General features: G+C 43.9%; 1 protein-coding gene across 1 annotated transcript; it reads right to left on the reverse strand.

Moving 5' to 3' along the window:
* Window positions 1–829: 829 nt before the first annotated feature.
* Window positions 830–14,253, reverse strand: glrx3 (glutaredoxin 3). Its single transcript, XM_076298648.1, has 11 exons — window positions 14,183–14,253; window positions 12,683–12,791; window positions 7,629–7,703; window positions 7,127–7,328; window positions 4,565–4,737; window positions 3,037–3,098; window positions 2,891–2,948; window positions 1,788–1,840; window positions 1,639–1,678; window positions 1,302–1,394; window positions 830–1,124 (listed from the first exon to the last, which is right to left on the reverse strand). The coding sequence occupies exons 1-11, from the start codon at window positions 14,245–14,247 to the stop codon at window positions 1,077–1,079; spliced, it is 978 nt and encodes a 325-aa protein (XP_076154763.1). The 5' UTR covers window positions 14,248–14,253; the 3' UTR covers window positions 830–1,076.
* Between the last annotated feature and the right edge of the window lie 1,638 nt (window positions 14,254–15,891).

A 15,891-nucleotide genomic window follows, 5' to 3' on the forward strand; every position in this document is an offset into this window, starting at 1 on the left:
GAGATGAGTATGTGAGAGAACAGGGTGACAGCGGGGTCACCTCGAGCACATCTGAGCACAGGGCACACACAGCATTTGTGCGGAAGTAATAACTCCCTTCAGGGCGGCAGGTGCGCCATTTCTCTCTCCTCCTGTTTTTCGTCTGTCTGAGGTAATCATCTGGCACTGTGCCTAGCGGAGTGATCTCTGCTGAATAAGCCTGAATGAATATTTAGTATTTGTTTACCTTTCGTATCTCTGCAAGCACCTCTGGAGTCTTTGGTCCTGCACAAACTCACACCCTCCTCAGTCAGCACCTCCTCCGCAACAGTTCACATTTTCCAAATGGCTGCTGTCAATTGCTTCAGGCATCAATCAATGTAAGCCTACTAAAAACTCTTACTAAGTATTCAAATCAATATACGTCAATACGTACAATGTACCGGTGACCAAACATTACAAATGTGCATGAATCATATGCGCAAAACTATAATTCACCTTACCTCTATAAAGACACTTGCCCCGAATTCCTATTAGAACATTCCGACATTATAATATGGCACAAGCAAAAAAGCCAAAGAGGGGCACTTTTACAGCAGTAGTTCAAAGACATACAAATAAAGTCTTCAAATACAGCCATAACGTAAAATAACAATCACCTAATTAAATGTTAAAACCCCAAAAGCATTGCTACTTTTCAAAACATGGTAACTATTGCACATAGAAGAATCTCTGTGGGAAGAGAACTACTAAATTAATGAAACCATGTTCAAAATGATAAATGGACAAAGGACTTAATGTATGCTGCAAAGACTTCCAACTTGACAAAATGAGGACAATGCACACACAGTTATGTGTAACATGGACGTCTTTATTATATTGGTAGCTTACTCAACACAACTTGGCGCTGTTCTCACACAAAAACCAGGATCTTACACCTCGTTCACCTCCTGATGCAAATATTGGCTAGGTAAGAGTTGACAGCTGTGAGTGGAAATCATTGATACCTATTGGCATAACTGAAACAGGTATTTGTGCCACCCCACTGTGAAAGATTGTTTGTTCCCAAACTCATGGACAGGTGCATTGGGCATCATTCACTCCCCCTTCAGTACAGATGTCAGCTCACCGCTCTCTTGAAGTTCCTGCAGCAAACACACACACCAAAATAAACTTTGATCCCATTGCATATCACTGTACTGGGGGAAATATTACAATACCACAGCTCCTTCTACAGGCAACTATGGGTACTGCACAAGCTGTTGGGCTCACTCAAATGCTGTTGGGTTGCTGATACTGAGATTTCCACAGCTTCCTCTTACCTTCAAAATGTCCAGACCACCGATGAGTTCACCTTTCACGTATAGCTGGGGGTATGTTGGCCAGTTGGAATATGTTTTGAGTCCTTGTCTAACCTGTAATGGGCATGAGTAGCCCAAATGCATTGTATATTACTGTTAGTTTCCACACCATGTTTTTATGTTCATTGATAACTTTCCTAACCTACCACACTGAAATAAATGATGAAATGCATCTTACACAAACACATTTGATTCAACAAACCAATAAGAAACTTGCTTCTGAAGTGACTCCGAGTTGTAATTAAAGAACATTCTAGTAGCTTTCTTTTGATGTTACCAACAATCAACAGCTTCTTACCTCCTCATCCCCCAGGATATCAAAGGTGTCGTAGTCCACTCTGTTCACAGAGACAAAATGAAAGCGAATCATGTGCATCGTCTGTCAGACAATCACCCCTCCCGCCCATTTCATGTGTGCCTCAGCATGGAGGTGTACAGCAGACCTACCCCGCGCCGTTCATTATCTCAAGTGTCTGCCGACTGAAGCCGCATCTGGCCTCCTGTACACACACACACACACACACACACACACACACACACACACACACACACACACACACACACACACACACTCATCAGAATGGAAACAATAACTCGCATCACACCCCGGCTTCTTCTGCCCGAGTGAGTCACACAACAAAAACAGGAGGATGGATGGCGGCCGCCTGGTGCAAATGAAAGGCACGAGGCAGGGGGACCCCAACAAAAGACGCTTGCCTGGAAGCGTGGGAAGTCTTTCATGATCCAACGCAACAAAAAAATAAACGGAGAGTTTAGACAAAAAGAAAGCATTCATTCAGACTGAGTGGAAAAAACAAAAACAAAAAACAAAACACAAAACGGCTGTGTTGCCCAGATCTGTGTGGCCCAATCCGCCCATCCACTCAGACAGACTGAAGTTAGTGACTTCAAAGAGACATACTTATTGACTGTCAGCTAGTCAACACAAAGTGCAGGGAAGATGGGCTGGGGGAAATTGGGGGGTATGAGAGAGGGAAGATGAGGGAGAGGAGAGGAGAGAAGAAAGATGGCGAGAAGAACACGAGAGGGAGAGTGTGTGGAGAAGAGGGAGATAATCTCAGGGGGCCAGCTTTAAACTACTCCACAGAAGTCCTTTCATGTGTGAGCAGGGGAAATCAATAGCCCTATGAGAGGGAGGTGAGGATGCTCCATTAAAGGGGGGAGAGAGCCAGAGAGACAGGGCTCAGGCTCCCTCCCCTCCTCTAGCACAGGTACAGTACTTCTCATTCCACACACACACACACACACACACACACACACACACACACACACACACACACACACACACACACACACACACACACACACACACACACACACACACACACACACACACACACACACACACACACACACACACACACACACACACACACACACACACACACGCTCCACTCATCTCATACAAGGACAGCTCTTTCTTGCGGACACATTACAGTGAATCTTTCCAATGACTCTGTAAGTACTGGTATGTTGATATGGTGATACTTATCTCATTTCTAAAGGAATCATAAGCATGGCACCCTTACCTCTTTATTGCCCTTCATGAACAGCATGACAGAATGTTTGTTGATGAGTGCCTTTAACCTGTTGGTGCAGGAAAGAATTACAAACAAATTCGAGAAGGGCCTGTGTGTGTGTATATATGAATGTGTGTGTTTGTGTGTCTTTTTACCGATGTTCCAATGTCACAGCCTTGGGTAAGGTGTTGTCAAGTTCGCCAGATTCAGCTAGTTCCTACAATGAGACACAAAAATAACTTGAAAACTGGGTCCCTGCAAGCTTGTTTCACAATCCCTGTCCACCAACTACTGTAACTGTCTTTATCCTGAATATCTGACCTTATCTCGCCCCCTGCTCTTGGTCTCACACACACACACACACACACACACACACACACAGCAAAGGCATTAGAGAAACACAGCAGGGTGTCCTCTCTCTAGACAAGTGCGCCAAGAGCCATGATGACAGAGTTGTTTTGCCCCGACACACGAGGATATAACAGCAGAGACAAACGAGGACAGGCAGATGAGCGCTGGAGAGAGAGAGAGAGAGAGAGAGAGAGAGAGAGAGAGAGAGAGAGAGAGAGAGAGAGAGAGAGATGGAGGCGGAGGGGGCGTGCTGGTTTGCAGGCTGAACTATGGGAAGGCCCTGGGCTAATCCAGGCCTCCTCCTTCCACAGCAGGGGGTCTGTGGTGAGCCTAAGTGTGAATTACCTCAGTGGGAATGTAGCACGGCGGAGGAAGACTTCCAATGATGAGAACAAACATAATCATGCCAGAGGAGGGAGCATGTGTGCCTGCCCATGTGTGTGTGTGTGTGTGTGAAACACATCTCTGTCAACACTCACTCTCACTGTACTAACCTCGCTACATCACTGTAATTACTGTACAAGACGTTCGACTGGAGCACAAATAGCATCTAGAGACCGCCACGAATGGGAACATGAGATGAACTAAATACTTATGGGACATGTGAGGCCAAGTGATATTGGAAATATTTACTGCAGTAAAAATCACTCCACAAATGATGAAGTCCCATACAGAGCACTTACTCTTCATGATTAAATGAAGATATAAGGCATGTGTGAGAGAGGCATTGGTCACAGATATTGCCATGGCTGTGTATCAGCCATAAGGACGAGGAGGAGCTCTGCAGGAAACCACAGACTTGGGTATAACCTTTACCAACCCCACAATCACAAGTGGCGCATTGCTTTTATACAAGTTCTACTACCAACTAATTGAGTTTAAAGACATCAAATTGTGTTTTCCATCGTTTATTTAGAAAACAATTTGAATTCTTGGCATCTCCTGTTGCCAAGGAACACAATACTTCACACCAGAACCAGCTTCAGTGAGAGGCTATTTGTGCTTCTGCACACGATAATCAGTATAGCCTGCTTGCTAAATTGAACATTCACCCTACTCTATATTCCATTTTCTGGAGAGATAATGGTCAAACGTGACATCATGGAATCGCAGCTCTCTCGCTCTGTATGAATGGAACGTTCAAGTCGGATATTCAATGCAAAATGCAGAGTGATTACCAGCAGTGAAAAGTCCCAGAGAGAATGTCCTAAGATACAGCCACTCATGAAATGCCTCTCGTCCAATAAGAAATTCTTTAATAAATAGTTTGACCGAACCTAAGACACATTTTAAAATAACACCCTCACTAATGTCGACCAGTACATGTCTCACCTTGATGATGTCCAGCCCCCCGACCAGCTCGCCGCTCACATACACCTGGGGGTAGGTGGGCCAGTTGGAGTAGGTCTTCAGACCCTGCCGCACCTCCTCATCGGACAAGATGTCAAAGCTGCTGAACTGGACGCTGTGGTCTTTGAAGATCTGAATAATCTGACGGCTAAAGCCTGCCCCACAGATAAGACAAAACAAAAATGCAAAGCCAATCAGAACGGAACAACTGGACTCTGTTCACCGTGACCTGGTGCTCAAACAAGAACACGGCACGTGACGATGGGAGAGGAACATTTTCCCCCGAGATTCAAATAAATGTACATCAGCAGGATTGGATGTGAAATTCTGTCAAATAGTTACAATCATTTTTACGTGTTTTTCAAATCATCTGTGGACAATAGCTTGTTGTGTAGCTGGAAGGGTTTGGGGTGGAGTTGCTCATCAAATAAACAACAGCAACATTATTCAACTGGGAATTAAGAGGGAACTTCAAAAGACTAGCAAACATTTATTTTCCTTAAGACATTCTGCAATATCGTGCAACACTGATGAAACTATTTTTTGAGAGCTTATTGCCATTCCTTTCCTAATGTATCATGTTAAACTGTGTGTGGCCATATTGTTCAGCGGCATATCACATTTATTTATGATACATTGGGTTTTGTTACTATTTTAATGAGAATAGCCTTAAAAATACATGTAGGGTGAGAGCTGAAAGCTGCAATTAGATATCTACACACACACACACACACACACACACACAACACAACACAACACAACACAACCTGAAAGGGAGACACACATGATGGACAGCAAACAGAGACTGATCGAAAAATCATTTTGAGCTTGAGTGTATGTGCACATAAGGAAAGAGAGATAAACAGAGGCAGACAGAGAGAGTGAGAAAAAGAGAGAGGGAAAAAAAGAGAAAGAGGTGTTGTGTGACCATGTAGGGCCTGCAGTGAAATAGCCATTCTGATACTGCCCCTCTCCTCTCCCCACTCATCCGGGAATTCATTATAAAACAGCTAGAGGCTGCTAACTAATGGTTATTCAGTTGGCAGTATATTAACTTGTTTCTATTACAGCAGGCAAACATGCGGCCCAGCTGCCTGCTCTGGCTTTAGGCAACTTCTCCTAGACAAGAAGGATTGATTGGTGGAGCGGCCGCTTTCCCGCCCGCCTCGCTTCGCCTCGCTCCTGCAGGGGCCAGGGGCTCGGCGGGGCAGACTCCGCGCTGCAGGACAGCCAACATTAAACTTCTCAAGGAAAGGACGTCAAGGAGTTTCAAGGAAAGACGTCTTATTATGCAAACGCGGGCAAATGTGAGTGTGTGGGCTCTGAGCTGGTGCTGGGGATGTCGTAGCCTCCCCCCCCGTCCTTGTAACCTTTTAATTCGAGGTGAAGAGCTGCCGTCTCTGTTGCAGGCTGAGGTCCTGATCAGACACGAAACCAGGGGTGGAAAGATTAAGCAGACCCATGGAGAGCTACTATGGCTGGCCTCAGTGCCTGGGAGGAACTGCCTGTGCAAAGGCCTCATGTACAGACCAACATCACTGGGAATGAACAATTACGTGCCATATAATGATGTATGATTATATCTGTCAAAATATCAACACCACATTCTGAAGACATTATTAATTAATAATCATTATGTTATTAGATGGTAATCCATATAGTATCGTAACTAATATACATAGACACAAATGATCTTATAGTCTGTGGGCATAACTGACTGTCCAATCTGTGTTTGTTATGTCTTAAAGGGCCTCTGCCTTTGACATTTGCTCGTCTATATACAGTAGGGGATGTTGATACAAACAACTCCCCTAAAATATTGACAAATACATCAAAGATTATAATTATAATTGTTTTATGATATTTTTACTGCTCCTTTATGGCCACGGATGTTTACTTCTGCGTTAGTGACTTCTGGCCAAAGTCTTTGTAATACCCGCTGTATTTGTCCAGTGGCCACAGAGACCAGACGGTGTTCTCCTCTCCTCCCCGAGGCACATGTTCACAGCTAGCAGTCGTGTCCACTATGCCCTGGAGGCGGAAGGGAGAGTGGTCATTGGTAGTCTAATCAGCAGCCTATGATGCTTATTGACTGCTGCGCCCAGCGCCCGCTGACCGACAGCCAGGGGCTAGGGCAGGGTTAGCCGTGGAGCACGCGGCCGCACTGACAGAGCCATTAACATCCCGCCGCGCTGGAACCTCACACCGACCTGAGGGGTGATCCCTACCGCCTAGCCGCTGCATGTCTCCTGCTAGTGCAGACACACACACTAGCAGCAGTACAGCCTGTACACAGCAATGCAGACATGCAGGAGGGACACTCACAAATGACATAACCTGACATACAAAAAGGCACTGCTGACCAGAAGAACATAGATGCACTGGCACAGGCCTGCACACACATACACCGACAGACACAACCAAACACAGCTCACACCTGTAAACAAACACACACACACGGTGGACTCATAAACAGGCACACACGCACACACACGCACACACACACACACACACACACAGAATGGGTAATTGCTGTGAGTTTACCGCAGCGTGGCTCCTGTGGGGAGCCCTTCATGAAGAGCATGCAGGGCGCGGCGCTGATCAGCTTCTTCAGACGCTCGTTAAGGTCCTCTTTGGGGGAGTTCCCCGTCCCCACGGGCCCCACCGCGCTCGACGCCAGCTTCTGCACCTTCTTGCTCAGCTCGGGGGCATGCGCGCCATCTAGCCTGTCAATCACCTCGCCACTCTGAGGCCCACGTGCGCGCGCGCACACACACACACACACACACACACACACACACACACACACACACACACACACACACACACACACACACACACACACACACACACACACACACACACACACACACACACACACACACACACACACACACACACACAGAGCAACAAACAAACAGGAACAAAAATAAATGAGCATGAAGACTCAAGACTATGAGACAGCACATTGTGTGTAGGATTGGTGTGGACATGACAGGGCATGTGCATACAGAGTGATGAGGGGCGGCAGCCAGGGGAGACGTACCTTGAAAAAGAGGAAGGTTGGAACGGAGCTGATCTCATATTTCTCCGACACCTCAGGCACTGCCTCTGCTTCCAGCTGTGAGGTGGGACAACATGAGGAGAGAAAGAGACACGGTCAAGTGAGACAGCTACAGAGAGAGAGAGAGAGAGAGAGGAGAGACAAAGTGTGAGAGAGAGTTAAAGTGAGAGCTATAAAAAGGACAGACTTTTGAACTGGTTTGTGTGCCTGTGTCCCTGAAATAGAACCCATCAGTATCACACAGTCTCCCCTCAACACATTTGTTTGGAAGAGAGTACCCTGCAAGGGAGGTAATGAGGTCTTTGGACATCACTCATCTAAAGAGCAAGACAGATCTTGTGGGAGGGACAGGCAATGATGGATGGCCGCGCTGTTTTGGGCTTGGTTGGCTCAGAGACAAATTACATGCATGCGGAGTTTTCTAATTCTTCAATTTCCTTGGACATAAAAAAATCTAATTATACATGAAATATTAAAGTGAAAATATACACAGAAAAGGGAGAAAGTAACAGGAAATGCTTTAGTAATAACAATCTTGAAGGTACAATTTCAAAGAACTGACAACCCAGAGCAAGTCTCACATTATACCTTTCTGACTATCCACCTTGCAAACAGGGCAGTGTCAAATGGCTCTGCCCATTTTGATTTTATAGTGGACAGCCCCAGGGTGCAGACAAAGAGGGGGGGGGGAGAGAGAGGGAAAAGTAATGCATCAGTGACATGGCATAGTCTCAATCATATTTAGCTACCAGATATTGAAAGCCATAAATCACTGACCACACTTAGGTTGTGATTACAGTGTTTATTGTCATGCCTCTGGCCAGTCTAGTCAGATGATTTAAGCATCTGAAAAGATCCATGAACCTTAACACTTCAAATGACAACCTCCTCCACAGGCCTCACACAACAAAGGTGCCAGAATGAAGATGTTGAGAGAGCAATTAATGCACATTTAATACTACAAGTTTGCCTAGGTGTGTCCACAGATAGAAAGCCACTCACATAATCACATTGTGACTATATTGGAAATATGTTACACATGCATTATACCTTTGTGTTCTGAATGACCCTCAATACTTTCTAACATCAGCTCTGTATTATAACCACTATTTATGCTATATTTAGATACAATTTTGAACAAATTTGCGTCGTCTTCTATGCCAACAATAATTTTATTGTTTTCTTAAAATGTGCATGCAGGTTTGATGAGGGAGACAGACACAAGGAAAGGCTGTGCAAGTGAAAACTTTGTTAATTAAGGGTAGATCATGCCATTTCTACTTTTTATCATCGTATGCTATTAATAAGTTCATCTATGTTGAAGTAGCGTGAACGTTAGGTCTACTGAAGTCTATATTTCAGCAATGTTTTTTTGTGTGCAAAGACCGCAATGTCTTTCATAAGGCTGTCATGCCTCCGTAAGAAGTGAAAAATCGATTGAGCAATCGATATCAACCAATTCAGCACCTTCAGGGTGGACAGTGCCTTGTATGTCGGACATAAGGAGCTTTTCGTAAAAAGACCCTTAAGGGACAGTTCGGAAACCAAGAAGATACAGGTCCAACTTTGGTGAGGTTTAACTGTGGAGTCCTCGTAGCTAAGAGTGAACGTTATCGAGAAACCGGCCCCAGGTTTTTCTTGGTCAGTGGCGTAATGATTTTTAGAGGGTGTAAGATAGCGATTTTTGGATCATGCGCCAGACATGTCGTTAAATGCCACATGACGAAAAATGCATCCCTTTATTGAGTGCAAAGCTAGTGAGCAGAGCTGAGCGCTCTGCTCAATGTCGCTCCCCGCTCCACTTAAAAATCCATCTGCTCCAGTGAAATCGATCCGCGCTCACTCCAATTTAAAAGAGGGAGAAATAATCTACAAGCCGAATTGTCACCTTAGAAAACTTAAATCCCAAAGAAGAGCAACGGCAATGTCACTCATAGAACATTTATTGTAAAAGATAATGCAACACTGAAAGTGCAACAACAAACCAGCTTGGCAACGTAAATACACATAAGCCTAAAACTAAAGGGATCAGTGGGATTAATTGCCTAAATAATAGAGGTTTAGCATCCAAGCTTTACTTCAGCCTTACTTGATATGAAGCATATTCAAATTGCTCACGTTTTTCTTTGCTCTCCGTAGCACACTCATTTTTCCACAAATTATGTCTTCTTAAATTCCAAAATGAACCTTTACTCACTGGAACAGTGTCACCACATGGCTATACATCGTTAGTATTTAGTTGTTTTGTAGGAATAGTAGGCTTGTAGGCCCTATGACTTTCAGTTTCCTTTCTAAAATATTTAGCGACTCCATCCCCAACAAACTTACTATGGCCAATATCTTTGGAATTTAACAGTCTTGGTTTCATTATGAAGACATGAATTCTGGGTGGATTTGGGCATGCCTTAGACTCGTGGTGTGAGCGGTATCGGAGCGAAATTGGAGCGGAACATGAATGATGGCACATGATGGAACATGAATGATGGCATGTTTAACCAGTAAGCTTCAACCACCATTACAGATGCCACCCAGACGTTTCAGATGATTGTTACAGACACTGTAACCTCTTACATCACCAAGTGCAACGATGATGTGACCCACACGTGATGTAACATCCCTCTGCTGAACAATCTGAACCGCTTCTTTGCTCGCTTTGAAGCACAAAACAGCACTTGCCCACAGAAGACCCCTCCCACTCCACACGAGCAACCCCTGTGCCTCTCTGCCGACAGCGTGAAGAGGACACTTGCTGCTATCAACACCCGTAAGGCAGCAGGCCCAGACAACATCCCAGGTGGTGTGCTGAAGGACTGCGCTGAGGAGCTTAAGGATGTCTTCACAGACATCTTTAACGCTTCCCTGAAGCAAGCCATCGTCCCATCATGTTTCAAAGCTGCCACCATCATACTTGTGCCGAAGAAAACTGCTCCATCCTGCTTCAATGATTACCGCCCTGTGGCACTGACACCCATCATCATGAAGTGCTTTGAGCGGCCTGTCATGTCACACATCAAATCCATTCTCCCCCCCACTCTGGACCCCTTCCAGTTTGCATACCGAGCCGGACCATACCGAACGGTCCACAGAGGATGCAATCTGCTCTGCCCTCCACCCAGCCCTCACCCACCTGGGAAAAAAAGACTCATAAGATTGCGGTTTATAGACTTCAGTTCTGCATTCAACACCATAATACCACAACAACTCATCTGCAAACTTGACAAACTGGGACTCAGTACCTACCTCTGCAACTGGCTACTGGACTTCGTCTGTCAGAGGCCTCAAGTAGTACGTGTTGGCAACAATATCTCAAGCAGCATCACACTGAGCACGGGGGCCCCCCAAGGCTGCGTGCTCAGTCCGCTGCTCTCCACCCTGCTGACGCATGACTGCACTGCAACCTACAGCAACAACCACATAGTGAAATTTGCTGACGACACAACTCTGGTGGGTCTCATCACCAAGGGCGACGAGAATCAATACAGGTTGGAGGTCGACCTTCTGACCACGTGGTGTAGGGACAACAACCTCCTGCTGAACGTCAGCAAGACCAAGGAGATTGTTGTTGACTTCCGGAGAGGTCACACCCAACACCCAACACCTGCCACCAAACAGAACTACCTCAGCCATTTATTGGCCTGACTTTTGCACTATTATATTGACTGTCTACTGTATGCACAATTGCACAATTTCAACCCAAATTTTGCTGCTCTTATTTCTTCATTGTATGTGCCTTCTTATTTACTTTTTATATTGTTTACTTGAATGTTATGTTTGTCTGTGGACTTAATTGTTAAAATATGTCTTGTCTCCACCGTGGGATAGTGGGAAACGTAATTTTGATCTCTTTGTATGTCTTGACATTGCGAAGAAATTGACAATAAAGCAGACTTTGACTTTGACTTCCCCTGAGCAGGTAGCCTGGCGAGCCAGACCCACATTAAAATGGAGGGTCTGGGCACTCACCGTCTGCAGTGCTCAGTCCGAGGGGCGGGATAATCAGTTGTCTTTCAAATTCCCTCTGCACGCAATAGGACGCAATAGGATATTTGTTTTCAAGTAGCAAGCCAAACCGTTGCAACTCTGCCATCAATCATTACGTTAAGCCCACCAAACGACTCTATACACGATTTCAATGTCCTGATTAAGTTTCGATTTCTGGAGCACACAAGCCAACGGAGAGTTGCTAGACTAGCAACTAGGGGCGCGTCTAGATTTCTAGGCTACTGAGCAGGGACTTTTTTCAAGATTCTACAGGGATGGTTCATGCGGCGGTGACACACACAAAAGTGCGAGATCCCCAAAAACTACCCCTAAGTAGTGGAAGGGGTCTACACCTTCGACAATATAGCATCACTCATGGAAAGTGTACGCAAAAGGAAGGATGTACTGATCTGATACCGATATCGGTCCAATACTGACTCAAACAATGACATAGAAACCCATGTTCCCTTCCTGATTGGGTCTCGTAAGTCTGATGTTTCTTGACTCCAGGACCAAAACTCACTTTGACTTCCACTACTAGCCTGTCAGCGTTGAATGCAACATGGAGACCGAAATACAAGCCTTACATTTGCTGACAATTGGTCATGTGATTTGTGCGAATGGTCATGTGATCTGCGCCCTCCCCCCATCACACTGTTTAAAGGTGTCCAGTGCGGAAAACATTAAAAATTAATTTTGATGGTATATGGTCATATGAAGGACAGAGTATCACATGTATCGTGCCAACCTGCCATCCAGGATATGAACTATGCAGTTCTATGTTCCCAGAGGGAACACATTGAAAAAAATAAACTTTCACAGCATGACATTGCTGATAATATTGCCAAAAGACATCTGCTAGAAGGTTAACAGGCTTCTAATAGTATCAGTAAAACTCTGTGTGGAATCTGCATGGTTTGCATTCCTACATGAGCTTTTTCATAGAACAAAATCACACTCTTGTGAAGTGATCTGTGAATTTGTGTGTCCGTGTCAGTTGTGATGCCTAAACCTATCCTCCCAACAACACTACAGAATGGTGATGTGAAGAGTACCTTTACAAAAGTTGTCTGAGAGTGCTCCTTCGCCAACTCTGCCAGCACATCATTCATTTGGGTGCACTGAGGCGCCCATGGTGCCAAGAAGTGTACAACTGTTAGAGACCTAGGAAGAGATCAAGAACAAATCAATGACAACCAGTATATACCAGGCTATCAGAACACAAATCACTTCACAACTCAACATATCTTCACTGCTTCATTAATGGTTAAAGTAACCCAAATCTTACAACACTACTACCTGAAGAGAACTAGTCATTTCAACAATTATGATGGAACACTACCCTGGAAATCCAGAGTTCTCGCAGGAACACAATTTGAATTTGCTTAGTGAGTCACTCTGGAAATGAGTAATGATGCTCATTACTTATGTCCCTTGTATTGTGGGGCACCAATTACATCGGTGCATCTGATATAGGTGGGCCAGAGGCGAGCTAAACAGATGACAGTCAGTGTTATCCAATTTCTTAAAAGTCTGGGATCAGCCAGTAAACATTGGTCGTATAGTGTTATCCAATTGCGTGCAGTGAAATTTTCAAATGCATGCTTGGTGCCGCCCCTCGAGTTGGGCCATTACATTATTCTTGGCCAGACCCTTAATCTTTCGGATTTGGGTCTAGAATCTCCAGGCTAATGGAACACTGAATTGGCCATCTGAACCGACTTAGACATTCTAATTAAAGCACAATTTCTATACACACTTTTACCAAGCATGTCTTCATGGTGTAGGTATAGAGGCTTATAACGAACATATATCAATTATATTTTCACAACTGCACTCTGACAGAACCGGAAATTGGGAATATCAAATCACTAAATAAATCTGGTTCTTTAGAGGCAAATTACTAATTAACTAGAGGTATCCTGCTAAGAATGAATAGACTCGAGGCATCCTCCTCCAGGTCCAGATTTTATTTGTCAACATATTGTACAGTGCGGTAGCAGTGTGTGTTCCCTCGAGTTAAATTCTTCGGAATGGGTTCATTCAATATCCTGCTGGACTACCATGAGGCCCTCTAAAGACAGCAGCTGCAGTTAGTTCTGGTTTCACAACGAACTAAGCTTAGTTGACCATTTAGGTTTTCATTACCTAAAGCACTCAATATATAAGTATACGTACGAAATGAACACATGTTTTCTTTATCATCCAATCCAACACGTTAAAGATATACATGACAACGACAACGTTACGTTAGCTGCCTAATAGCCCCCACAAACCAAATTTCGCCCTAATGCCATTTCCGTCGTGCTCAAAACAGGCTTTCGGATACATCCAGTCTCATATAATTGTATACCAACATTATATAACCTAATTCAAAGGAAGAAACGTTGTCAACGTTTTGCAGCTAAACGTTAACATTAGCTATCGTTATGACTCGTGGTATAGTACAGCCTATCATATAAATTCGCCGAACGTCTTCTGGTACATTTCATGCAATGCTTAGTTTTCCAAATGTATCTACTCAGCCTGGAAGGCGATTACCTCCACACACTTACTTTCCAGTCTTTTTAAGCAAATCTTCAAATTCCGGCGTAGCTGTCACGTCCAGTAAATTCGCCATGTTTTCAGGCATAAACAGTGGATTGCGAAACCCGTGATTTGCACCAATTGCCAGGCATTACTAGTTGCACGGGAAAACTGTAGAGTACCAAAGGCTAGATAGAAGACTGCAACTACTCAATAACGCATGGGGTTTCGGAAATTGTAAATCGAGGTGGACAGAATTCGACAACAGCATACTTTTCAAAATAACGAACACAATTAAACTGTCTAAGCTTGTAATGTGTCTAGATAGTCTTAAAATGGAACAGCTGCACACACACTGCACCTGCAGTTTGAGGATGCTCGAGTTTTCGCCTGTCACACTGGTGGGTCACCAACTGCAGCGTTGGTATTTTTTTATATTTCAAACGTTTATGTCGAATTTTTAACTCTTTTATTGTAACTGTTAAAGTTATGATGGGGTGATGGTTCTTTCATTTCAGAAGTGGATAGGCTATTTTGTGTAATGCCTGCATGTATTCATTATTCATCATTTTACTTTGTGCTCTGTGCTTGAAAAGTGCTAGGCCTAAATGATACTATTATTATTATTAGTAGTAGTAGTAGTAGTAGCCTATTTCCTGTGATTTGTGATATTTTTAAAAACATTTTTTTTACATAGTCTACCTGTTGTATCCTAGCCTACACCAGGCTTAAGGCCTAGTTTTGGTTTTAGCCAAACACAGACCAACCAAGCAAGCCTAGATCCTAGCCCCAGGCGTTATAATGGGCTAATATTTTAGGTCAACTGATAAACGTGTTAATATCTTCTTGCACTGTTGCACTGTTGGACTTACTCATTTGCACTATCACTATGACCACTACCACCATTGCATCACCGTGACACTCACTCACACAGAGCACCTTACCTTACCTTACTATCCACAGAGAATCACAGGCTCAGTCCCTGCCTCAGTCATTGCAAGCGCCTTTGGATTGATTAATCACCACTATGTAGATACTGTTTTTACAATTGATTTAGTTAAATGTGTTAGTTAGTATAATTTGTATTTTAGTATATTTAGTATATTCTTTATCTTCTACTGTCCTTATTGCTTAGTTGTGTTTTTATATTATATACTTTTAATTACTTTTTCTGCTGTTAGTGAATGTGTGTGTGTGTTGTCTGTATGCTACTGAGACCTTGAATTTCCCCTGGGGATCATATCTATCTATCTATCTATCTATCCATCTGATCCCTTTTTGTTTGTAGGGCAATGGAGTATAACATACATCACAGACCAAAAATACAAGTAGGCCTACATCATCATTCTTTTGATGGCCCCATGGTGTAAGTCAAACCCTGGAGCTGGTTACAGGACCCATTGCTTGATGGACAGACTGTTAAGAACAGGTGTATGTGTGCCTACTGATGCAATGTAGGCCTATACAGAGAAACAGTACAAGCAAAAACATTTTTTTTTTTCATGCACTGGTTAATTTTGAGATTGGCTTATCATTATCATTTTGACTAATTTTGAGGTCTATTAGTAGGCCTAGGCCCTTTACCCTTCAAACAACCATAAGCCATTTCTCAATCTCATTCTCAATCATGTCTCCCCAATTCTGAAATCTCCACTTCAGTTACACCAAACTTTCCCAGTTTTAGGCCAAATCATTATTACATTTCTTATTGTAAGTAACATTTTATCCCCAAAACATG

The sequence above is a fragment of the Alosa pseudoharengus genome, unplaced genomic scaffold (genome assembly GCF_046254945.1).
Source record: "Alosa pseudoharengus isolate Yale_2024_CS ecotype anadromous, Long Island Sound unplaced genomic scaffold, YU_APseudo_1.1 YU_APseudo_1.1_scf_21, whole genome shotgun sequence".
In the NCBI taxonomy this organism is placed as follows: Eukaryota; Metazoa; Chordata; class Actinopteri; order Clupeiformes; family Clupeidae; genus Alosa; species Alosa pseudoharengus.

Coding starts and splice junctions, on each gene's coding strand:
- glrx3 (XM_076298648.1), bottom strand. CDS start 14,247: ATGGCGAATTTACTGGACGTGACAGCTACGCCGGAATTTGAAGATTTG. Junction 3,099..4,564: donor GGGGGCTGGACATCATCAAG/GTGAGACATGTA, acceptor GTCTCATTGTAG/GAACTAGCTGAATCTGGCGA. Junction 1,125..1,301: donor GTGGTCTGGACATTTTGAAG/GTAAGAGGAAGC, acceptor TGTTTGCTGCAG/GAACTTCAAGAGAGCGGTGA.